General features: G+C 34.9%; 1 protein-coding gene and 1 long non-coding RNA gene across 2 annotated transcripts; both read left to right on the forward strand.

Moving 5' to 3' along the window:
- The first annotated feature begins 13,638 nt into the window (after positions 1-13,638).
- LOC136071522 (agamous-like MADS-box protein AGL80) lies at positions 13,639-14,493 on the forward strand. Its single transcript, XM_065782938.1, has one exon. It carries the CDS (start codon positions 13,702-13,704, stop codon positions 14,476-14,478), a length of 777 nt encoding a protein of 258 aa, XP_065639010.1. The 5' UTR covers positions 13,639-13,701; the 3' UTR covers positions 14,479-14,493.
- Positions 14,494-22,379: 7,886 nt separating this feature from the next.
- On the forward strand, positions 22,380-24,401 carry LOC136071518 (uncharacterized). The gene is made up of 3 exons (XR_010632818.1): positions 22,380-22,485; positions 23,718-23,793; positions 24,081-24,401. It is a non-coding gene; the product is annotated as an uncharacterized LOC136071518 (long non-coding RNA).
- Positions 24,402-26,257: the final 1,856 nt, after the last annotated feature.

The raw sequence follows: 26,257 nt of genomic DNA on the forward strand, positions 1-26,257 counted from the left end.
GATACAAACAGAGTTATACAAAAATAATTTCATATCAGGGATACGGCGTCATTTAGGCGTGTATACATTTTAAATTTTTTTACTGAAACGTTGTCGTATTGGGTTATTATTAAAAAAAAAAACACACAAAACGACACCGTTTTATGTAGGTTTTCAGACATACCCCACTATAAATTCACTCCTATTCACACTTGGGGCCTTTAACTCTCTCTCTCACTCCTGCCAAGTTGCCAGTCGCCTCTAGCCTCTCGCCGGTCGCCTCTAGCCTCTCGCCGGCCTGAGTCACGCCTCGTAGTAGCAGTAGTTCACCGTGTGATAAGCCATCAATCCCTTTCTTTTGGTTTTAATGGAAACGGAGTGAGAGAGATTGTGTTTGTAGTTGTAGGTACTAAGATTGGACAAAGGCATGCGTGTGAGTTGTTCTTGTTCAGTACTCAGTAGGGAAGTTGTGAGTTAGAGATGGAGAGTGTAGAAAGCATAGAAGAGTTAAGGGTTTGTTTATTTAGTTAGTTTAGTTAGAAAAGTGTAGAAAGAAAGCGTAGAAGGGTTAGTTTTTATACCGTGCACTAGTTTAGTTTATAGTTAGTTTATACGCGTGCAGTTAATTTATTTAGTTAGTTTATATATAATTTATTTAGTTAGTTTTTAGTTATTTATTTATTTAGTCAGTTTAGTTAATTTATTTTATACCGTGTAAATTTATAATGCTCTCTTGCTTATAGTTAATGCTTGTCAGTTTAGTTTTTTTTTTTTTTTTTTTTTTTTTTTTGAGAAAGAACTTGAGTCTTTTATTAATGTAAATGAGTTACATCCAAATGTAAAACCAAACAATATGAGAAGGTACATCTTCCATCCATACTTGAAAATCGGTATGCTTACAACATGTCTCGCCAGATTAGAGCTACACCATTGCCGTTTCTCTTTACATGAGAATACAACACTCTTTGAAAATGACTTGAGTAATTTTCACATCCTCCACCAGCAAACCCATGAGCATAGGCTCTGTTCTTGAGATTTCAAAGCTTGAATCAAATGTAATGCATCACCTTCAAGGATGACATTTTGGAACCCTAGCTTATGTGCAAACGACAGAGCTTTCTAAGCAGCCAATGCTTCTATCACCTCAGCTTTATACGCCTGCAAAATCTTCTCTGAACAAGAAGCTAAGACAACACCATAGCTATCCCTTATTACAACACCAACACCTGACTTATTTGCATCATCAAAAACTGCCCATCAAAGTTAACTTTCACGAAAGCAGCTTATGGTGCTTTCCACCTGTTTCCTCCATTTCCGATACTCCTTACATGTTATCAATTTTTCAACACTTATTTTATTTGTCACAGTCTACTAAGTAGTAAGCACTAACGTTTTTTTTTTTTTTTTTTCCTTTCAGCATTTTAATTTTTGAGGGAGACAAGATTGAGAGAGTTCACACTTTCAATCCTTCACCAAGAGGTAATCACTAAATAGTAAACACTCACTATATTCAACATTATGATTTTAAATTGTTAGTACTTAGTAACAAATGCTTTAAGTTTATATATAATTATATATAAAATTAGCTTTTATTTTATATTTATATTGAATAAAAGCTAATTCTCTAGTTTTGAATTGTTGAGTAATGATTAATGATTGTTAGTCTGTTATTGTTGCCTTGTTGTAACTAAACTGATTAGTTATTACTATTATTGAATCTGGTTGTGACATTCATTGATTGAGAATGAGCTATTTGATACTACATTTTCTAGAAAAATTATAATTTGATATTATTGTGGAAACTTTGTTTTTTGTTGTTTGGACATTTTTTTATTAGATGGATGTCAATGCTCCACCTGGATTTGGTGCACCTGGAGACCCAAACCTACCTTCTCCTAGTCTTGGTAATGCTAACCCTAACCCACTTGAACCTGCAGCACCAATTGGACTTGGTGCATCACTTCCCCCACTATCACCTAAACAAGGTGGTAAGGACCCGTCTATAGTATGGCAACACTTCATTAAGTTGGCTAGTTTTGATCCCAAAAATCCTAGATCTCAATGCAAGTATTGTAAAAATCAATATAAATGCCATGGTAAGAAAAATGGTACTTTGGGCATGTTGCAACACATGAAGGTGTGTAAGAAGTGGTCGTTTCCCCGTGATGATAAGCAAAAAATTTTGTCTTTTCAAGCGAAGAGAGAAGGGGAAAGTGGTTCAAATGTGTTAGTAGTTGCAAATTATAGTGAAGAGAGGATAAGGTTGGCATTGGCAAGGATGATTGTCATTGAGGAATTGCCTTTTAAATTTGTGGAGCATCAAGGCTTTCAAGAATTTATGGAAATAGTTGAGCCTAGATTTCCTATTCCCCATCGCACTACCATTGCAAGGGCTTGTATGAAGATTTATTCTAGTGAGGTGGATGTTTTGAGAAGGGCTTTTGTTGGGCAACGAATTTGTGTGACAAAAGATACTTGGACATCCATACAAAAATTGAACTACATGGTAATCGCCACACACTTTATTGATGGGGATTGGACTTACCAAAAGAAAATCTTGAACTTTTGCCCTATAGCTAATCACAAAGGGGACACCATAGGTAGAGCGGTTGAGTCATGTTTGTTGAAGTGGGGTATAGACCGATTGTTTACAGTTACCGCGGACAATGCTAGTTCTAATGAGGCGGCAACTGATTATGTGAAGATGAAAACAAAAGAGATAGTAGCATATTGGGTGGTGAGTTCATGCATATGCGTTGTTGTGCGCATATCTTGAATTTGATTGTGCAAAGTGGGTTGAAGTCCATTCATGAATCAATTGTCAAAGTTCAGAATGCCATGCAATATGTGAGAGCCTCTCCCGCAAGGTTTAAGAAGTTTCAAGAATGTGTTGAAAATGAGAAAATCAAAGCCAAATGTTTGTTGTCCCTTGATGTGCCAACAAGGTGGAATTTCACTTATCTCATGTTAAATTGTGCTTTGAAATTTGTGAGAGCATTTGATAGGTTGGAAGAGGGGGATGGGCATTACAAACTTTATTTTTGTGAAGTAGATGGGAATGGGAAAAAGCCCAATGGTCCTCCTAATTATCTTGATTAGGAAAATGTCAAGACCTTTGTGAAATTTCTTAGCATATTATATAAAGCGACACTTAGATTTTCTCGGTCCTTGTTTGTCACTTCTAATACATACTCCCATAAGGTAATTAGTATTGAAGATCAATTGCAACAGTTGTGTAGTGTTGATGGGGATCCACTTTTGAAGAGTATGGCGGTCGAGATGAAAAAAAAATATATATGATAAGTATTGGGGAAGAATGGATAATATCAATTTAATGCTTTTTGTTGCTGTTGTTCTTGACCCTAGGTATAGATTGAAGTATGTAAAGTTTTGGTTTAGGGAGTGGTATGGAAAGGACAAGGGGGATGCGATAAGCTCTAAGGTTCTGAATGCATTAAAGAGGTTGTATGTGGAGAGAGTGGGTCAAAATGGAGCTTCGAGTTCTAGTGGTAGTGGTGCTTCATTGTCTAGGGACTCTAGGCCAAGTGTTGGCAATGCTTCATTGTCTGATCGCATTAAAAGTTATAATAATAGGTTTAAGCAATACTTGGTGAACGAGGACAATGTGGAAAGCAAATCTGAGTTGGATAGATATTTGTTGGAATCTTTTGAGGACTCTGATGTGAAATATTTTGACATCTTAATGTGGTGGAAAATGAATTCTTCTAGATATTGAGTCCTTTCCCAAATTGCCCGTAATGTGTTGGCTATTCTTATATCTATAGTTGCATCTGAGTCTGCTTTTAGTACGGGGGGAGGTGTTTTGGATTCATTCTGTAGTTCACTATCTCCTAATACAGTTGAAGCCCTTATTTGTACCCAAAATTGGTTGAAGGATGCAAAGAAAAAAAGACCAATAAAGCTTCAGGAGTGCATGGATAATGTGGAGGATATGGATGGTTTTGAGATTGACACTGGTAAATATATGTTCATTTTGTTTGTTGTATATATCAATTGTTTATTTATTTGCTCAATGCTCACGAATCATTTTATTTTGAATGGGATTGTAGAAATTGCATCAATTTGCCCAATGCCTATGGAGGAGGATCCAAGCACTGTTGTATTGGATGATGATGAGTGATGTGCTGCTCTTTGCTTGAAGTTAGCTAGTAGTTAGTATTATGTGAGCATACTTGCTATTATCATTCGTTTGTGTTAATTATAAATATTCTATTGTTCACAAACATTTTATTGTTATTAACACGTGTTTATTTTGTTTTGTTTAGTATTTTGTAGGAATTCTAGAATGATGCATAGTGCACAGACTTACTAGACAAAGGGCTAGCAAGAATTAGCATTCTTTTGTCTATATGCTAATTATATTTATACATGTTATTGGTAGTAGACTTTTCACTAATGGTAGTTATCTAGGTATTCATGGGTGGGATTATTATTGGGAATACAAGCAATTAGCATTCTTTTGCCTAAATGCTAATTTAATTTGTATATCTTTCTTTTGGCATTTGTGGACAATGACAAATGGTTCTGTAATACATTATTAAGTTGATACATTAACGCTTATTGTTATTAACACTAACACACACAGTGACACTAATGATATTATATGCTACATGATAGTATTTTGGGAGTTGAACTCTTATTGAGACAATTTCAAAATATTTTTGCATGGTGAATGAAATGAAAAAATTTGGATCATTATGTGAACAAATTTTTTGCACAGGTTTTGAAATATGCTTTTATGTGTTGGCTGGATGTAGATAAATATTATTTGGCATTTTTTCTTTTTTCTTTTTAATTTGAATTTTCTTTTGCTTCTGTTTTATGTTTGACTAGGTTGGCACATGTTTTATGAATTATTTGGCACAGGTTTCTTGAAAGCCCAATTTTTTATTATTGAAAAAAAATAATTTTTTTTTTAAATATTTCAAACCAACCAAACTAACTAAACTGCACCGCTACAAGTCGGAAAACTGACCCTAGGTGGTGTGCATCAGTTCCAACTATGAAAAAACCGCTCTCTATCGGTTCGGTAATAAATTTGAAAAAAAACTTCCCTTACTGAACCGCACACATCCCTACTTGATGTTGTTCACCTATCCCAACAAATTGCACAACATGTCTAGAACCTCCTACATATACAACTGACTCATCCACATTTAAAATCGTTCGACGCGGTTGGGACACAGAATTTAGCCTGGACATGGTTGCATGCGCGTCCTACACAAATTTTTAATAAAAAAAATAGCTTATTGCAATGAGATTTTCAAAGTAAATCGTTGCAATATATGAAATTTATTGCAACAAAAATCTAGTGTTGCATAAACCTATTGCTTTTTTTAATAAAAAAATAACCTATTGCAACGAGGGTATTAAGGTCATTGTAAAGGATAGTGGACTGTAGGCAATAAAACCTTGCTTTGATACAAAACATCAACCTCGAAATAAGTCACTTTGTCATTCATGTCTTTTGCTTTGGCCTCATATTTTTTACACAATACTTGATACATGTGAATTTCAACATTTATTACACAGTACTTGATCAATTTCAACATCATCAACAATTGCCATGATAGAAACCCAATAGTTTTATCAAGACACAAGATTTGCTATAGTAGGTCTTCAAGGGAACTAGACCTCCTAGAGAAAATTAGAGATAGAGAAAGAAGAGAATTAGAGAAACAAAGTAGAAGTATCATATTATTTCATCTATATCTCAATTACAATCCTGATCCCTTACTTGTAGGAGTACAATTGGTAACATTCTGTTATACAAACAGTTTTAGTCCTTTCTAACTAATTAACTAACCAATTAACAATACAACTACCTCAAGTAACTAACTAATCCACCCATCAATGCAGCGCCTAAATTCTAACTTCCAACTCAGTACTTTAACTGATAACAACACAATAGCCAAACTCTACCATTCCATCCCCTATAAAAACCTTGCAGGGTAAGAATGTTCTAATCTTCAACCGACCTTTTTGAGTTTATAGATAGACTGATGTAGATAGGATTTTGAGTTTAAATGTGTAGTTATAGATGGATTGATGTAGATAAGATTTAACTTATAGATGGATTGATGAAGTTTTGAGTTTAAATGTGTTGATTTTACACATTTTCTATAGATAGAATTTTCTTATATACAGATTGATGTAAACAGTTTTTGAATTTAAATCGTATCTCTCAATGCTAGAAAGGAAATGGTTAAGTGTTAATGATGAAATTTAGGAATAATTTTTTTGAGATGGTAGAGATCATACACATATTTTCTAATTTAAACTCAGTTAAATCAACATGGTATTGCAATTAGCTTAACTAGCTGAATTCCCGCTCGATGTGCAGTGCAACTTATTATTAGTTTCCTCCAATATTTCAATAAATTTTACCAAGAATCTTGTAGCTTTCAATAGAGACATTCATGATTTAAATCTCCCAACTATCAATGTATAAAAAATTTCAATAAATTTCCTTGTAAAAATTGTAATATTTAGTTATTTTATAGAGAAAATAGAAAGACACTAAGATTGCATGATATAGTGGTTAATATTGATAAGCATGTTTCATGCCTACTAAAAAAATACATATATCATTCATTTTTTTTTTTTTTAATTTTACATTCTTGATTGTGTATTAGTAATTTTTCCCCATTTTTGTTGGAGCTTCAATTGTTGCATGATATAGTGTTTCAATTGTTTCTCACATTAAAAAAATATTGTTTCTCGTATAAATCTTAAAAAAATGATATTAAAATTTCATTATACTATGGCAAAATAAATATATTTATTCTAACACACACACACACACACACACATATCCCATGTGACTGAAAGGAGTTAGAAAATTTAAATGATTAAGATTAATTTTAGTGAATTCACAAATATTTAATTTTTTATGACTTTTGTGTTAATTGTTGTCAAAGCAACTAAACATAAGTAAGAATGTCATATTCTAAATTTATTATTATTATTCCAACTAAAAATTATCTCTTATATAGAGTTTACAAAAATAATCATATAAATTCATTTAATAAAAATAATTAATGCACCACAATAGATAATTAATATATGCATTTACACTAAAGCTAAATATTATCATAACCCTCCTCTGTCACTCATTGACATGTTATATTAGTGTGACAAAGTAATAAGTGGCTTGTTTATGCAGTACTATTGAACTTCAAGTTTGAGTTGGTTGTACTCTTGCTAATAATGCACTTAATAAGAAAATGTTGTGACCTATATTTAAAGAGCTGCGAGTTGCCAAATACATGCAAATACTATTTCTTCTGAGTAGTATTGCCCTACATTAATGTTGATCTGATAATTAAGATGTAGTTGATAATTACAAAAATATGAAGACCCACATCCAGTGAATTTGATTAGTGTCATACTTGGCAGGAAGGGTCATCCCAGAGAGTGTGATCTACAGTTATGGAACAGTTCTCTTGGACCTCTTAAGTGGGAAGCATGCATATTCCTCCAAGCCATGTATGTTGTCTTCATTCCATAAACCCTGAGATTGTTCTCCATTTGTTTGAATTCCAATGTGTCTTTTTCTTCTTTTGTGCAATCACCATGGATTATAACTAGTATGTATAATCATATATCTGTAATGCTTCATCTTAAGGATCTAGAAATGGATTACAGCCTTGCATATGAGTCAAATATATCTTGAATGCATTCAATGTTACATTGGATTCCACTATGTATCTAAGTCGTGTAAGTTTTTATTGCTTATCTTTCTTCTTCTTTTTTGACATCATTGCTACCTCAAACAATTGTGAACAATTGGGTAATGGGAAAGGCTCCACATGAAGTTGTGTGCTCATCAAGCAACTTGTTTCGCTTTACAATTCTTTATAAGCTTAGTTTGTCATGACTTTCAGAACTTCTAGGACATCCACAAGTTTTAGATTTGAGTTAATTACTGCCATTGAATAAAAACTCATTGGACATCCACAAGAAAAAGCTCATTGGTACTTGTTTATATCAGTATTTGGGTTATGCTTACAAACACACACACACACACACACTAAAGCCGTATATATGGTTGAATCATACGATGGCCAACACTATTTTTACAGTTTCATAATTATTCAAGTGATTATTACAGTTCTAGGCATTGGACCTGATAAGAGGGAAAAATGCATTACTACTATTGATGGATTCATTATTGGAAGGATAGTATGCCTTACAATAAGAATATATACAGTACATTAATGGATTACAGCCTTGCATATGAGTCAAATTTACTGGGGTCTTATCTTAATAATAAAAAACAATTATCTTGAAACAAACGTCATAAATTTCAAATGCTTCACACAAAAGAAAAAGTTAACCAAAATTCCTTTTTCAGATAAAATACAATGCAGCTTATATAACAAAACAAGGGAAACATTGATACAAATGGTGATTGAAGGAACAATGGAAACAGTGCCAAACAACACAGATATGAAAACATTGTCTATGTAATACAAAAGGTGACTAAAGGAAACAATGAAAACAGTGCCAAAGAACACAAATATGAAAACAGTGTCTATGTAATACAAAAGGTGATTGAAGGGAACAATGGAAACAATGCCAATTATCAAGAACACTCCTTTTGAAATGTAAATAACACAAATATTAAAAATTTTCTAAGTAATACAAGTGGTGATTGAAAGGAATAATGGAAAACAGTGTGCCAAATTACAAATTTTTTTATTGGAATTTCCAATCAAAAGATTATAAGGGGATAATAATGATTTGGGAAACAACAGAAAACCAAAAGAAAACACTATTTGGTTGCTAAAAAAAGTGTATGAAAGAAAGATAAATCAAAATTTAAGAACTGGATGTTTTCCATTTGGGAAAATAGAGCAACACAGCACATAAAGATTTTAGCTTTTTACTCATTTTCTCAGGTGTTAGAAATACTGAATGTAATAGTATTGTATTTCTTGATAAAAGAATGTACATGGGTGCCTTTATATAGGAGGCATATGTGTGCAATATAAGTAAATATGTGTGTTATACAAGTAACCTAACTGGGCCTAAAGCTCACAATATTATACACGTTAACATTAGGAAACAAACGGAAATAAGAACTTTCAAAATTTCTAACGAGAGAGAGAGAGAGAGAGAGAGAGAGAAAAAAAAAACTAACTTTTGTTTAGTTAAACCGGCAAAGGATGACAATTGACAACAATGGATTATAGCAAAGGTATAGATCTGAGAGGCAATTGTAAAGATTTGAATTGAAGGGTTTTGTGTTTATAAAATTTCCCACTCTTTTTCACTAAGGAGTGTGGACTTTTTTGAGCTTTGTTGTAATGTTGTACTTCGCGTGCAAGACGGACGGTGCCCTTAATCTTTCAATCATTAAACGACATGTTGTAAGTTGGTTCGGCTAAATGATTATTTAATTTTTTTTTTTTTAAAAGCTTGGCTAAATGATTGATTATTTATTGTTGTATATTTTTTTCATTTCAATTTCAAACACCCTACAATGAGAGAAAATAAAATAAAAGAATATATACTCTCTTTTTTTCCTGAGAAACCAATAGATATATACTTAATATATCATAATAATAATAAAATAAAAAATAAATATGTAATGGCCACTTGCTAATTGTCACTAACTTACTACGTTGTTATACATTCTAAAAAATATTTTTATTATGCTATTATATATATAGTTGAATTCAAGTTACATCTAGTGTAACTCTAAGCGATATTACACTACTTAATAACTTATTAGATACAAATTTTGACAAATCTACCGTTGGATTTCATTATATTCATATACTCTTTATGCTTACAAAATTTCACAGTAATTAAAGACCACTAGTCATGTTATCAATCAATTGTTTAAATTCAAATTTTTGTAGTTTAAAATAATTCATAAAAGATGAGTTTATGAATCACATGGTAAATAATATCCGATTTGCATGAAAATTAGCACGCATGCATGTTAAGCACACATAGAACATATAATTCAACGACAAGATTCTTAAAATATGAATTCAATAACAAGTTATTGAATAGTGTAACATTACTTAAACTTATACCAAGTCAAGTTACACTTGGTATAACTTTAAGTAATGTTATACTATTCAATATTTTTTTAATTTGATTCAAATTTTGATAAATTCACCATTGAATTACATTATCTTTGTATATTCTCTAGGCTTGCAAAATTTCAAGATGATCAAAGATCAATAACCATGTCATTAATTAATTATTTAAATTCAAGTTTTTATAGTTTAAAATAATACATAGAAAATGAGATTATGGATTGAATTATAAATAACATTTGATTCTCATAAAATTTGACATGTATGTTGAGAATATATAAACCAAGTAATCCAATTGTGAGATTTTCAAAATATAAATTCAATAGCAAGTTATTGAGTGGTGTAACATTGCCTATAGTTACACTAGATGTAACTTGAACACATCCATCTATATTGCCATTTTGTTAAGGGGCAACCGACTACTTTAGTTCTCTCAAAAAACTAAACGGGTAATTAAATGAAGGGACATATAATATAACTCATCTTAGTCTATGTTTAACATCTTACATGGTCTCGCTTGCATTCATAGCTTAAAAATATTACTTGTCAATGTATATTTAGGGGTGGAAGGGGGGGCTTTTCTTTCATCTCAATTTTGCCCCAAACATATATAGAAAACCTCTCTACTATAAGAGCATTCACAACAAGGTTGTAAATGGTATAAATGCTATTTTTTAGCATCTGAAACCACAAAATGCTGCTCCATCAAACATGCTATATCCTAAAAATTTTACAATCTTACTACAGTGCGCTCTCAAAAATGAGAGCGCACTGTAGCTCAAATCTTATAAAAAAATAATTTTTTATTACTTCTGTCATCTCTCTCACTATACTCTTCTTTCTTTTTCTCTCACTGATGTCACTTCTTCTCTCATTTCTTCTTTCTTTTTCTCTCACTGGTCTCACTTTTTTTCTTTTTTCTTCTTTCTTTCTCTTTTCTTCATTCACTGGCATCCACAACTTAAAACCATGGTGGTAGTGGTGGTGTTGAAGGTTTTTTTTTTTTTGGTTTCGGTGGTGGTGGTCTTGGTGGATTGTTTGGGTTTTTTTTTTTTTTTTTGGAGGTAGCTTGTGATTCTGATGGTGGTTGTTTTAGCTGGTGGTGTTTGTTTATTTGATGGGTTTTGTGGTGGTTGTTAATGACGGTGGTTGTTGTGGTGGTGTTTTGTTTTGTTTGTTTTTTTTTTTTTGCCGTGGGTTGTGGCTGCCACAATGGTGGTGGTGGTGGCTGATGGTGGTTGTTTTGGGTTTTTTGCAAGGGGTTATGCTGCATGGTGGTGCTAATGGTGGTTCTAGTTTGTGGGTTTTTGGTGGTCCAGTTTGGGTTTGATGGGTTTTACTTGCCATGGCCACCGTGGGTCTTAGGTTTGTGGGTTTTGTTCACCACTTTATCCTTCACCTCCCTCTCTTCCTCTCACAGTGAGGCTTCTCTCTCTCAAGTTTAGTTTATTTTTTGTTGTTGTAGTGGTTGTTGTTGTTGTCGTTTTTTTTTTTTTTTTTTGGCAATTGGGTTGATTTTTGGATGGATGCTAATTGTGGTGGCAGTGGGTTAGCCATGGGTCTGGGTTTGCTATTGAATGCTGATGGTTGATTGTGTTGAATGTTTATTATGGTGGTAGCTTGCAGTGGCTAGTCATGGGTGTAGCTGTGACTGGGGTTGCTTGGACTGAGAAGAAAGTGGTGGAAAGAGAGAGACACAGTGGTAAAATAAAAATAATATTATTTAAATGAAGTTGTAAAAAAAATAGAATGTTTGATATTTGGTGGATTGTAAAGTGGTATGTTAAAATTGATAAAGTAAGATTTTGAAATGGTAAATGCTAAATTATTTAGCATTCTTGTTGAGAATGCTCTAAATGAAAAGTGTAAACAGCCATATAAATGCATACCATTTTTTCGTCTTTTTCTAATTGAAATAAATTTGTTTGGTCCTGCATAAGACTCAAATTTGTGTTTTCATTGTTATTCACACCTTTTAACAGAACAATAATGTATAATGTGTGTACTATACATTGACACACACTTTACTACAATTGTCTTATATGGTACACAAATAAATAGCTATTTAGACTCACTACTTACACTATTTTATTATTTACCATTTACAATTTTCAAGGTGGTTAGTATACAATTTTGAAGTACATTTTTATATTTTTAACATTTTTACATTAATTTATTTTTAAATCAAATTACTTGTTTCAGTCTACATATTTTTATCAACTATTCATTTGGTTTTGTTTAACTATATATTTTTGTCTTCTTTTATTTTTATGTATGGAGAAATGTCAAAATTCCATAATAGAGAATTTATTTATTTATTTTGTTATTAATATTGATTAATATTTTCTAAATTAATTTTTCTTTCAATCTTGCTCTCGGAAATAAAATTTTGGCTTCGCCATTGTGCATATTCTGAAGTTTATTGGTGGATCGAGCTAAAGATTTATAATATGATTATATATCTTATGCATTGTTTCAACTTTCAACATTCTATAATAAGATAATAATTTTTTATGCCTTGTATAATAAGATAGTGTTAAAAATAAAAATAAAATAAAATAAAAAAACTTTGTCTTTATAAACACGTGGAGATCATATCACTTCCACGTTAAAAAAACATATCTAAAATTGGCATCTTACACTTTTTTTTTTATATAGTCATTAATACACATTCATTTATATATATATATATATATATATTGCATATATGAAATTGCTTCATTACCTTATTAAAAAGATATCACATTTGATACAATAATGAGGCACAGCAAAGACTGATAATTCATTGTGTCAATGAGGTCTACACAATCATCCCCAAAAATCCAACGGTTATGACTATGAGTGAATCAATATTTCATAATGCAAATAAGATAAGCTGTCTCTCATCCAAAAAAGAGAATCACATGGATTCCCCAACCAACTCACTCTAATAAATTCTCTATATTGCATTACACTATCCTCTGCTGAGATTTCATAATATACTATATTGATAAGCATTACAATTGTTGTGAGAGCACCCCCATTAATGACAAAATCCCTTCTCAACCCCCATATTTACAGCTCAAACTTACTGAAAAAAGCCCAATTGTTAGCCCAAATTCAACATGAATTGCAATGTGTGCCCCAACACAAACCATTAAGTGCTCATTAATATCTTCAACCAGGATATACAAGAGCAAAATCTTCTTGTATTAATCTAAAATCTCTTCCAGCTTTATATATAGCATAGTCTGCTTACAAAAAAGAGAATCACATGGATTAATCCCCAACCAACTCACCCTAATAAATTCTCTATATTGCATTACAGCAACACTATCCTCTGCTGAGATTTCATAATATCCTATATTGATAAGCATGCAATTGTTGTGAGAGCACCCCCATTAATGACAAAATCCCTTCTCAACCCTCATATTTACACCTCAAACTTATTGAAAAAAGCCCAATTGTTAGCCCAACACAAACCATTAAGTGCTCATTAATATCTCCAACCAGGATATACAAGAGCAAAATCTTCTCGTATTAATCTACAATCTCTTGCAGCTTTATATATAGCATAGTCTGCTTGGGGCAAGAAAGTATACACAAAAAGGAAAAAGGTTTCAACTTCCATATTGTTTCTTGTTATTGTTCGCCTTTTCTATCAGTCATGACTAGAAAGAAGGTCAAGCTTGCATACATCACTAATGACTCTGCTAGAAAAGCTACCTTCAAGAAAAGGAAGAAAGGGCTGTTGAAGAAAGTAAGTGAGCTGAGCACTCTATGTGGCATAAAGTCCTGCGCCATTATTTATAGCCCATATGATTCTCAACCTGAAGTTTGGGCTTCTGAGCATGGCATTGAACATGTTCTTGGACTGTTCAAGAACATGCCTGAAATGGAACAGACCAAAAAAATGGTCAACCAGGAGAGTTTCCTGAGGCAAAGGATTGCCAAAGCTAATGAGCAGTTGAAAAAACAACAGAAAGACAACCGGGAGAAGGAGATGACAGAGGTCATGTTCCAAAGCCTGACTGGAAAAGGCCTGCACAACTTAATCATGATGGACTTGAATGATCTTGGGTGGTTGATTGATCAGAATTTGAAGAATATATATAGAAGGATTGGTCAACTCAACAAAGTGGCTCAAAAGCAAGTCCAAGGTGAGCCAGCTGCTGCAAAAACAAAAGGAATGGTGGTGGGGAGTACTAGTACTAGTACTACTACTACTCCATCGGAGATGAATAATGTGCTGCAGCCTCATGATCATCATCAGAGGACACCAGGTTTTGAGATGAACATGGACACCATGCAGAGGCAGCAATGGTTCATGGATATGATGAATCTCCCACTAGAGAACAACATGGGGTTTGGTGGAGATGAGATGATGCTGCCATTTGGAGATGACAGTCACAATGCTCTTTGGTCTAATGCCTTCTTCCCTTGATTTAAAAAAAAAAAAAAAAAATTAAAGAATCATAATTTAGCAATTTCCATTATGTACATGTTTGGTGTTTTCATAAACAATGACACAGGTTTCGTTTTTTGCGTTAATTTTAAGTTCAATGTACTTAAATAATGTTCAACTGTTGTTTATCATAATTATGATATTCAGTCTTATGTTGGTTCTTAAATTTGTCAATATATTTCTATTCAATCATATAATTTGAATGACCATCCAAGGTATTCAGTGTTCTTTCTTAGTTGTTTAAAGCTAAATTAAACAAAATAAAAACTAGACAAGAGATGCACTTCGAAATCTTCTTCCAAATTTCTATATGTAAATGGGCTTTATTTTTTACGTCACATTATTTGGTTGCAAGTTGCCACTGCAATATTCGCAAAATTTTCATTCAAAGGTTATCCGTTTGACAAATATAGAAATATATTTCTCAATTCCAATACGGTACCAAGCATTGGACACCCAGTTAACAAAAATATAATAATAATAAATAGTATCAAATGTAACTAATACTATAATTAAGGAATTAAAATTAAGAGCTTTGTAAGATGTAGTTCAATTGATATCTTATAGTATTTCCAACGGAAACGTTTAAAGTTCAAATCAAAACAGTCAATTTTGTACAATATGCCGTTTTGGTTTGCCTAGAGGAATGAAATATTACTGATGTACCATTTTTGGATTACTGCTATATATATGTGTATATGTTTGTATTTATTTATGTAAGTATGTGTGCGCACCTGAGATGAGATCGCTGGACTGGGCCTCACTCAGATTCACAACTTATTTGTTTAGTGGGTATGGATTTCCTACTACAAGCTGTTCTCGGCACCAAGACTCAATGAGGTCACTTTTCTCTTTCTATATTGCCACCTTCTTACTCTCTCTCTCTCTCTCTCTCTCTCTCTCTCTCTTTCCCAATTTTCTAACCCCCTCTCCTTCTTCCAACTCTTGTATTTATAGCCCGAAATTAGTGGAATGATCATGATTGCTTTTTTCCATAGTGCAATGTGAGGTCCAATACCATTAACCGTAAGTGGTGGTTAGGTGACATCGGAAACTAGTGAGAGTGGCATTGGAACTTGGCTCCAATTCCTGAACATATGCTCAGCAAGGGCATTTGTCGAGACACGGCCGGTTATGTCGATGACAATAGGGCCGGGCCGGGCCGGCTTAGCCTTTCTCGGGGACGACTCGCCGAGCATAGGCTATGTTGCGAGCGAGCATTATATGGTTGGCCCTCGGGCTTCAGAGTGACACTCATCCTTATGTTCATAGCTTTCGTGGGCTTGGGCCGTGGTTTTGGGCAGGGCAACGGCTGGGCCCCTGGGCCACGTTGTTGACTCCAGCTCATGGCCCAAGAAGGGGGGTATGGGAATTTTCGGGACCATACATTAGCCCCCACTTGATTCGTGCTCGGTTCCCGGGAACGAATCAAGGAGCCAGAGTGGCGGCGGTTACCCAAGGGATTTTGACGGGCGTACTCTGGGCGGTTTCCGAAGCTCATTAGTGCTTTCCTCAAAAGGCGCATCACGTCCGCCTCTCTGGTTCACCTGCCATGATTACTTGTCGGTTCGTGTACCGAGGTGCGCGCGCGTCGGTAGCCCTTGGTATCTGTAAGGTTTTCTGCTAATTAACCTTCCCATTATTACTCATTAACCCCTCATTATTGCTCATTGGTTGATGCCCGTTCCTCCTTGGCCTTTATAAATAGCCTGTTCTTAGTCCATTTTTCACTTCCTCATTCTCTGTTTATCGAAAGTTCTCTCTACTGAGCATTTATTCGCGCCTTTGCTCTCCAACCCAGAATCTAATCCTCCCTTAGAGCCAGAAGTAAGTCTCCCTCCCCTTTTTCTCCAGTTTATTTTCTTTTCTACAAAGTCCTCTCTAATTCCTAGTCTTTAAGATGGGTTTTGCTCACCTCCTTAATACTAGGGCATCCTTAGTGACCTTTAGGCGAGATTACAATGTTCTCGAGGATGTGGAGGTCACGTACTATCATGAAAGCGAAATTATACTCCATAGAGGGGCGAATATTGCCTTTTTCCTATTAATGTCGATCCTGGAGGGTGGGGTCAGGTTTCCCATTGACCTTTACTGCTCAACACCCTTAGATATTACGGATTAAGTCCTGACCAACTTCCCCCCAACTTTTACCAGGTAGTGAGTTGTATAGGTAGGTTAAATCATACATTTGGTCTGTAACTGGACCATCATGATATAAACCACGTGTACAACTTATGTGGGAAGAAGAAATCCAACTACTATTTAAAGGTTAGAGACAAGAAGTACGGCTAATTTCATGTTTGCCGGACTCCAATAGAAACTCAGCCGGGGAATTCGTCCGGGTATGCGGCAATTGGTTTGCTGGTGGCATCCCTCCTCCCCTCGCGCGACGCGAAGTTGGTTCGTTTCAGTTTCAGTTTTTTTTTACTAACTTACTCCCTCCCTTCCACAGATGGTTTAGTGTTTGTTCCCGATGTCAGGACAGTTCACGTATGGGACCTAAATTTTGTACTTAGGTCCGAGATTTTTGTCCACTTGGACGGGCAACTCTGGTGTCCCATTTCATTCTCGATGTTCATCCAGTATTCTCTACCTAGTAGCCCTTCGCCCAAGCTCTTTTAGTAGACATCCCCCTTCTCTCTTACATCGACGTTCGGCACGCGGACTTTCTGCCTCTGAATTTCATGGCAGGTGAAGCTTGGGACATCGGCTGTCGCCATACTTGTTCAGACGAGCTCGCGCCAATAAGGGATGAATCCGTCGAGCTAGTATCCCGAAGCCTCCGAGAATGAGCTCTCAAAGCTATACAAGACGAAGCCCCTGCCGAGCAGTTGCACATTGAAGAACAATAGAATCCCGTTGAAGAAGCAGAGCACGCGGCCGTAGAATCCAGTAACTCCTTCAGGACGCATTCCGTTGAGGTTGAAGAGATGGTGACCCGTAAGACTCTGACAGTTAGCCGCTTCATTCCCAGCGCATGCCAGACCGAGCAGCAGTAGCCGGTTTAAGGTCGTGGCCAGACTCCTCCGCTTACCCTATTCCTCTCCCTTCGCTCGCGAAACCCCATAAAAGACAAAGGACCGCAGCGCCGACCTCTGCCAGCCCAGACGAAGCTCAAACTGGAACTCCCCTCCAATCATCATGAGGCATGGTTGTTCAGGGAGCTTCGGCTCTGGTGGGAACCAACATGGCATCCTTATCCCAACCTGTACTAGCATGGCAGCTGTTCGTTGAGCTGGACGAGAAGCCTTTGCATGTTGATGCCAGTGTCCGGGTGTGGAAGAAGGGGGAAGGGTGCCGTGTAGCCCAATGCCTGACGCATGGCCTACTTCTCCCCGAGGATGTGAGCGCCTTCGCGAAGGGGACCGATGACTCAATGGGTAGGAGGCTCTAGTGGCACACTATCGCGGTAACCCCTCTTCCCTTGTATTTTCATTTTTACCTGTATTTTTACTATTGTCGTGCATATTGCCCTTGTTTGCCGTGGTAATTAACGCTTTTCATTAGGTTGCTCAGCTGGCTCACATTCTGAACGAACAAGTGAAGGATCTTGCTCAGGGCGTTGACCGGGAAATGACCGGGAGGGAGGCGGCTATTAGGTCGGCGAAGGACAAAGCGAAAGCTGCTACTACCGCCGAGAAGAGGGCTGTTGATGCAGAGAAGGCCAGGGCCTTGGCGGAGAAGAGGTCGGCGGATCTGGAGTTGCAGTGGAATGAAGGGGAGCTGAGGCTGGCTGAAGTGGAAAGCAAAAATGTTGCTTTAGCGGAGGAAATAGCCAACCTGCGGGTGGCCTTGGCGGCTAGCGAGAATAAATGGTATGACGAAGGATTTGTAAATGCCAAGAAAGAGGTGGAATTGCTTGTCATGGAAGCCCGGCAGTTATCCATCAAAGATGGCTGGATGACTGCCCTGCTCACCCTAGGAGTGCTCAAGGATTCGCCTCTGAGGAACCCTGGCAAGGTTCCTTTGCCTGACTTTACCCTAGCTCCACAGAACCTCACTGGACCTACAGATGACAAGGAGACTGACAGTTTGAGAGAACTGGCGGAGCAAATCGACGCNAAATGAAACAAGTGAAATGTATTGGTTGTAAATTATAATATGTGATTCCAACATATATTTGGCTGCTTTGTGAGGATATTTTGTGTTCTAAATGTTTTGTAGATTTGTTTCAATGAATCACTTGCCTGAAAAGTAAAAAGGAATAAGTAAAACAAAAATGCAGATAGTAGAAGTGTTTAGGATGGGGGCATGAAGGTATCAATTCTGCATATACTAATTCAAAGATGCAGTTGAGGAACTGTAGGGTGAAGGATTGGTCCGGGGGAGTTTATTGACTTGATTCTGTGAATTGTTGAAGTCTGTCTTGGTGACTTGAATTCAAAGGAAGAATATCCCACATGAATATTGTACACTCAACATTATTGCTCGCTAATTATTAAGGCAGCAAATGGAGGAATTAAAACTTTATTACTTGGAGTTATTCCTAGCTAGTGGCTACTAGCTATGATACTTGTACTTTAAATACATTGAATAATATTATATAGCACGGACCATTTCTTGGAGTTTAAGTAGAATCACCACATGTTAAGAGGCATCATCTACTTACCAGATTCCATAGCCATGTTGACTGTCCATGATTTAAAGTTGCCCTCTGGGTGGAGGACATTGAATCCAAGACGTTGGAAATTTGGAATAACTTTTAGAAGACCCAGCAATTATGCAAATACCTAATATCTATGGATCGATTAGCTTATATGAGAATTTTCTGTATTTTTTGCATTATAAATATGAAATTTACTCCCACACCTACACAATAAAACGTTCCATATGACTACGTCTTTACAATTACATGACCTATACATCAGGCCGAAGACATGCATGTGCAGTTGCACACACATTCAATGCTTTCAACCACAATATATATCTTCATTCTTACTGTGCCATTGTTGTTGGTTAATTGCATGGCATATTAATTGCTTGATTTTTTTTTTTTTTTTTTTTTAAAGGGCATCGCAAAAGTATGTATCTTCTGAATATACTGCTATACATGTAAAACCTTGACCGCTTTCTTTAGCTTAAAAATAGTAAAGAGGTTTTCTTTGATTTAGTCATGGACCATGGATTGTGTTAGTTGTATATTAGATAAAGTTCGTTAGCTGGAGAGCAAAATATATATTTCCCACTCACATAGATATTTTGTAACATATTGTAAATGTGAAGAATCTTAGGCTGCGTTTGTTTTGGCGTAAAACCATTTTAGGAAATGATTTTACACTTCACCGTGTGTTTGGTTGCGCAAGGAAAATAAATTTTTCGGAAAAACATTTCATTTGACCATGTGTTTTATGGCTTTGACCCGAAAATTGGTTTACATTTCTATTTTCACTTCAAACCATTTATAGGTCTCAGACGCGCAAAGAGAGAGAGAGAGAGAGAGAGAGAGAGAGAGAAGAGAGAGTTACCAATCCACCCAAAACTGATCGCACCCCAGCAACAGTGCCGCCAGCACCCCAGCACCGGCGCCGCCATCTAGATTGTCACCACGCAAGACCGATCCACCCAAAACCGATCTCATCGGTGTTGACATTGCCGATTTCGTTCTCGTTCTCGACCCAATGCTCATCGACGCTGCCGATCTCGTCGTCTTGATCTCATCTCACCAATGATCTCGTCGTCTCGATCTCGTCGCCTATGACCCATGACCGATCTCTCCCTTTCCCTCAATTTTTGATCACTCTCTCTTCCTCCCTCTCTCTCAGTTTGACCGAATTGTGGAGTTTAACGAATGGTGTTGTTTTGATTTTTGTTTTTTTAAGTTTATATATTGAAATTTTCTATTATAAAATTTGTTTGGTAGCTGAGAAAATGGATAAGAAAATGTGAGAAACTAGTAGGAAAATAGCATTTTCAGAATGCAACCAAACATATGAAAACATTTTCTAGAACAATTTTCATAATGCAGCCAAACACTTGAAAATATTTTCATTTCCCGAAAATATTTTACACCTGAAAATATTTTACACTAGGAAAATATTTTACATTCAACCAAACGCAGCCTTAGATTTTTTTCTTTATTGAAATTTCAACATAGATAGAAAAAGAAAAAGAAAAGAGCAAGGCCCACAAAGATAATTAGCAAAGGTGGCTGGACTGTTGTATCTTGGAGACAATGTGCAAAAATTATTTGTCTAACTATATCGGATATACCGTAGACGGCACGATTTGTCTCAAAACAGTAACTTGGTCTAAATCTCATCTCTACCACTTCTTTTTGGTAAAATCAAATTGTGTAATTTCCAAAGAAAATTCAGGTATTATCTCTTCTTTATTTCCAACAAGAATTGTGAGAGTTTTATCATTCCCTTATTTGTTTACAAGGGAAAGAGAAAGGAAAAATGCATGCTTTTACCTTTGTGCCCTTTAATGATGTGAAAATTCATATATTAGAACACCTATAATTTCTTTAAAATGTTAAGAACGTATTAGTCATTTTATAGTATAAAGGGGGTGAACTCATGTAATCAATGCTCTCCCTTCCTTCCCTGCTGCCCAAATTGTGTTGATACCAAAACAGTGGGCCCCATAGAAAATGAAGTACTGATCCTTCTTAAAAAAAAAAAATAAAATAAATAAATGGAAGTAAAGGATGGAGGGCTAATAAAATGCCACACATCAAATAGGTGTCATTAATAAGTAAATGAACGAATCCACGTGTAAGCCATTAAATAACTAATACAAGCCCCTACACTGGATATATCTAGAAAGCAAAACTCAGTTCCTTTCCTCTAAAAAAATTTTCAAACCTTTCTCACTTCTTTTTTTTTTTTTTTTTTAAAGACAAAAACAATAGTATACTTTATTCAATTAAATCACTCGCATTAACATAGGTGTTAGTCTATACTATTATTTAAGGGGTTTCTCCTACTTGAATTCCTTAATTTTAATGCCTAAAATACTCTCATTATACTCACTTACACGTTTTTAATTAATGGGGATAAATATGTAAATTAAAACTCCTATACTTTGAAACCCACAAACTCACGTACACTTTATTAGTTTCTCTCATTCTTCTTCAAATTAAAGACATTCAGTTTAACTATGCATCCTCTTTTTTCTTCTTCTACTTTTAGATTTGAGACTCCAACAGCTTTTCAAGTTCTATTTTTTGTAAGTTCCTCTTTCTTTTCTTTTGTTTATCATTGACTTTTTTTGAGTTCTTACCTGCCATGGCTGCCAAGTACTTACCTGTGGGCTGTGGGTGAATGTGATTAGGGATTCAAAAGTGTTTGACGGTTGCTTATTATCCCTGTTTCAAACAAGAGGGTTTGTGCTTAAATTGGTGGCTTGAGAAAGGATATTGGTTAGGGCTTTTTTTTTTTTTTTTTTACCCTTCTTTTTTTAGGGGATTCTGCTACTTGGTTTCCAATTTAAATCAAACACAAACTCTTTGATAACAAACCACTATTATCTTTATGTTTCTTCTTTTTTTAGATGTAGGAATTTATGCTTTCTTTTTTTTTCTTTTTTTTTAGGGGATAAGGAGAGAATTAGAGAGGTTTACGAGAGAGTAATCGTATTGGCAGCGATATATTTACTTATTGTAGGTATTGCTGTTTGAGAATTTGGATTGAAATTCGCTTAATTGGATTTCGTATGCTTAAACTTTTTGCTGATTGTTTGCCTTTTGCCTTTTGTTTTATAGGATTAATTATGCCATGTACGAAGAGCTTGAAGCCCCCAAGACATGGAGCACACAAGAGAGGTGTATAGGTAAGTTTGTGATTCTTCAAAACTTCTTTTTGTGTTTGGTTAAGTTGATGTACTGCATAAAACTTTATGTTTAGACTTAAAAATGTGGAGAATTGCTTTAATAAACTTTTTGCTGATTGTTTGCCTTTTGCCTTTTGTTTTATAGGATTAATTATGCCATGTACGAAGAGCTTGAAGCCCCCAAGACATGGAGCACACAAGAGAGGTGTATAGGTAAGTTTGTGATTCTTCAAAACTTCTTTTTGTGTTTGGTTAAGTTGATGTACTGCATAAAACTTTATGTTTAGACTTAAAAATGTGGAGAATTGCTTTAATGGATTGTGTTGTTTCTTTTTTGAACAAAGATTGTGTTGCTTGGTTTCCCAATTTAAATCAAACACAAACTCTTTGACCACTATTATTATTATTTTTTTTAATAGGAATTTATGCTGCTTTTTATTTTTATTTTTGAGGGTATTACACGCTTTTTTGAGAAGGAACAACTTGAAACATTCTTACTACACATTACACGCTACTTTGTTTCCCAATATCCTAAAAAAAAAAAAATTAACTTCTCATTCAAAATGTATCAGTTGCTCCAAAATCAAATCTGTACAAAAGAAAAAAGAAAACCCTTCACGCATAAAAGAAAAAAAAATTGTTATTCTTACCACCCATTTATATTCAAATGATTGATTCTTATATGTATTTGTTATCTATTAAAATTCAAATACTTTAATTATTTTTATAAAAAAAGTAATTAAATGTTACCACAATTCTTATCTCAATCCATACAATTATCAAAACAATTATCTTTTGAACAATAAAAAAACTCTCTACTGAAAATTCATCCACTCTCTTCTCAAAAAAAAAAAAAATTCACGCACTTTTTCACCCACGTACAAGTTTAAACTCCCCTCATATAAAAATAAAAAATAAAAAATAACTCCCCATTATCATCAAACAGTTAGGAGTCTAGCAGTTACAATTTTATTTGACTTTGTCCATTCTTATCCTCACGTCCCATCTTTTAAGCAAATTCAAATTCATCAGGGAAAAAAAAAAAAAGTCTTTGATACGTTAAGAGCCCTAGAGGTCTGGTATCAAACCAAAAAAAAAATAAAAGATTGGTATCTTTCCTTATGTATTCTATTATTGACATTTTAGTTTTTATGTGTTGTGATTTTCATAGGTTGTGATTTATTTATTTGTATCAATTTGGTGGTGTGTAGGTGGAAATTTATTGGCAAAAATTTATACAATTGTTGGTGTTTCTCATTTATATGCTATGCATCTCTCTCTCTTTCTCTCATATGTTCTTTTTAAATTTTTAGTTTTTTGTTTACTGCCTTGTTGCGGCCAAATCTTTTTTTTTTTTTTCTTTTTAGATTTTACAATTTCTTATATAATTCTATCAGCGAATTATGGCATGTTGATTTTGTATGTTGGTTTTGTGTGTTTTGTAGAAGATTTGCACAGATAAGGCCTTCTGGTAATGGATCAATGTCTTTGCACTCGGTTAAGTAAGGATCAACAATTCAGGTGGATTGATATTCATGTCTATATCTATACCTTATTCTTTGAGTTTTTTTTTTTCCTATATCCTTTTTTTTTTTTTTTTTTTTAGATTTTAGAATTTCTTATACAATTTTATTAGCAAATTATGGCTCCAAAAAACCAAGATTTCCATGAAATTTTTTTTTTTTGGGTAAATTTCAAATTTTCAAAAGAAATTTAGCAAATCTTTTACCCACCCACATTTTCCTTTGCGCTACTTTGTTATGCTATTTTCAACAAGAAAGAAACTTAATTTTGAGTTCCTTAATTAGGCCCATAAACAAGGGATTAAAGCTGCCAAATACAACACACTTGGAGTGGATGCTAAGTCAAGTGATCAATTCTATCCAAATAAGGAATGAAATGGTCAATTTCTTCCCAAATTTGAAGCCACTGTCTAAAGAACCTGCAACATACATAATGGGTTAGGCTATATCGAAACCCCTTTATCTGGATTTGTTATCTATAGATTCTATATTCTAATTATAAGGAACATAAATTGTATTTAGGCTTTTTTATTTTTTGGATGAGTTACACAATGTAAAAATTTTATTGCTCTATTTCTCTGTTCTGTCCAAATTATATATTAATGAAATATCTGCTAAATTTTGTTTTTCGAATAGAATGTAAGAATCTCCATTGGACCAAACTCAAGAACAAGAGTTGAATTATTGCTTTCTAAAACTTTTTTTATAATGATTTTTTAAGAATATTTTAGTTGAAGTTGAGTCTTAATTTGTATCATATTAATCATGACACTCATACAAAGTTTTTCTGCTTGAATAGTAAATGCTTTGTAGGCTTTCAAGTAATTAAAAAATTACAAATATTTTAGTATTGGATTCAATATATTTACATTGTATATTCATGTAAGATGTTTAGATTAATAATGCACTAATTTTAACCCTTATCCAAAAAACAAAAGAGCCTCTGAGTACACGCGTGAGTGTGTGCTCAGAGGCTAGTTTTCTTTAATTTATTTGCGATTTGTAAAAGCTTGCGGATCTATTATTGTCTGTACACCTCCACCCTACCAAAAAAATAAAAACCCAATCAATCAAAAGATGAAAAACCCAAAAAAAAAGAAAAAAAAAAAGAAAAGAAAAGAAAAGAAAAACCTAAAGGCGAGAATAGAGTACAAGAAGGGAGTAAAAGAAAAAAAAAATGTCATCTGACAGAAAGCAAGAAGAAAAAGAAGAAACATTTAAGGCTGCGTTTGTTTTGGTGGTAAACACTTTCAGGAAATCATTTTCCACTCGACCCGCGTGTTTGGCAGTTACAGAAAATAGAATTTTTCGAAAAACCATTTCCTATTTTCCCTTTGACCACGTAAATGGTTTTCAGTTCCTATTTTCACTTCAAAGCATTTCCAGAGAGAGAGAGAGAGAGAGAGAGAGAGAGAGAGAGAGAGAGAGAGAAAAGAGAGAGCCTAGATCGCAAAGAGAGAGAGGAAGAAGAGACTTTGCCAGCGAACCCCAAGCTCTAGTCCGATGACCACAGACCGCGCCGATAGTCAATCGCACCCCGCTGCTCGATCTCGCCTCCGCTGGATCTCGTCGCCCTCTCGATCTCGCCTCTGCTCGATCTCGTCGCCCTCTCGATCTCGTCGTTACCCATGACCGATCTCATTGCCCATGACCTATGACTGATCTCTCCCTTTCCCTCCATTCTTGATCACTCTCTCTTCCTTGCTCTCTCTTCCTCGATCTCTCAGTTTTGTTTTTTTAAGTTTGATTTTTGTTGTTGTTGTGGTGGTGTGGTGGTGGTGTTTTGGTGGTTGTGGCTTTTTATTGCCGAAGTTTGCTGTCGTGGGTTGAATTGGAGTTTTGGTGGTGTGTGGTGTTGGGATTTGGCTGTGATTTGTTCTATAGATTGGGATTTGGCTGTGATTTTTAAATTTTTTGTAATAAAATTTATTTTAGATACTGAGAAAATAGCTGAGAAAATGCGAAAAATTTGTAGGAAAATAGCATTTCTAGAATAGAACCAAACACATGAAAATATTTTCTACAACAATTTTCATAATGCAGCAAAACACTTGAAAATATTTTCCTTTCCCGAAAATAACATTTCCGGAAAATAGACTATTTTATAGAAAATATTTTACGAGAACCAAACACAGCTTAAATAATCTCTTCTCTACCTCAAATCCATCTCTCTCTACCACCTTCTCTCTCACTCTCTCCCTTTGACTCCCAAATCCTTACCTTCAACCCACCCCTCTCAACCACCGATCCTCCTCATTAAGAAGGGCAATTTTTACCTGATCCGCAGGTACCCAGTTCGGCCCGACCCTAATGGACCAAATTTTACCTAGCTTAATAAGGAATAGGGTCGGGTATGGGGTTTAAAAAAAAAAAAAAAAAACCGAAGCGGGTTCGGGTTTTTGATTAAATCTGGCCCGAAACCCGGACCCAGACCTGGTTACTGTAATATTACTAAAAACCCC

The sequence above is a fragment of the Quercus suber genome, unplaced genomic scaffold (genome assembly GCF_002906115.3).
Source record: "Quercus suber isolate HL8 unplaced genomic scaffold, Cork oak 2.0 scaffold_321, whole genome shotgun sequence".
NCBI lineage: Eukaryota > Viridiplantae > Streptophyta > Magnoliopsida > Fagales > Fagaceae > Quercus > Quercus suber.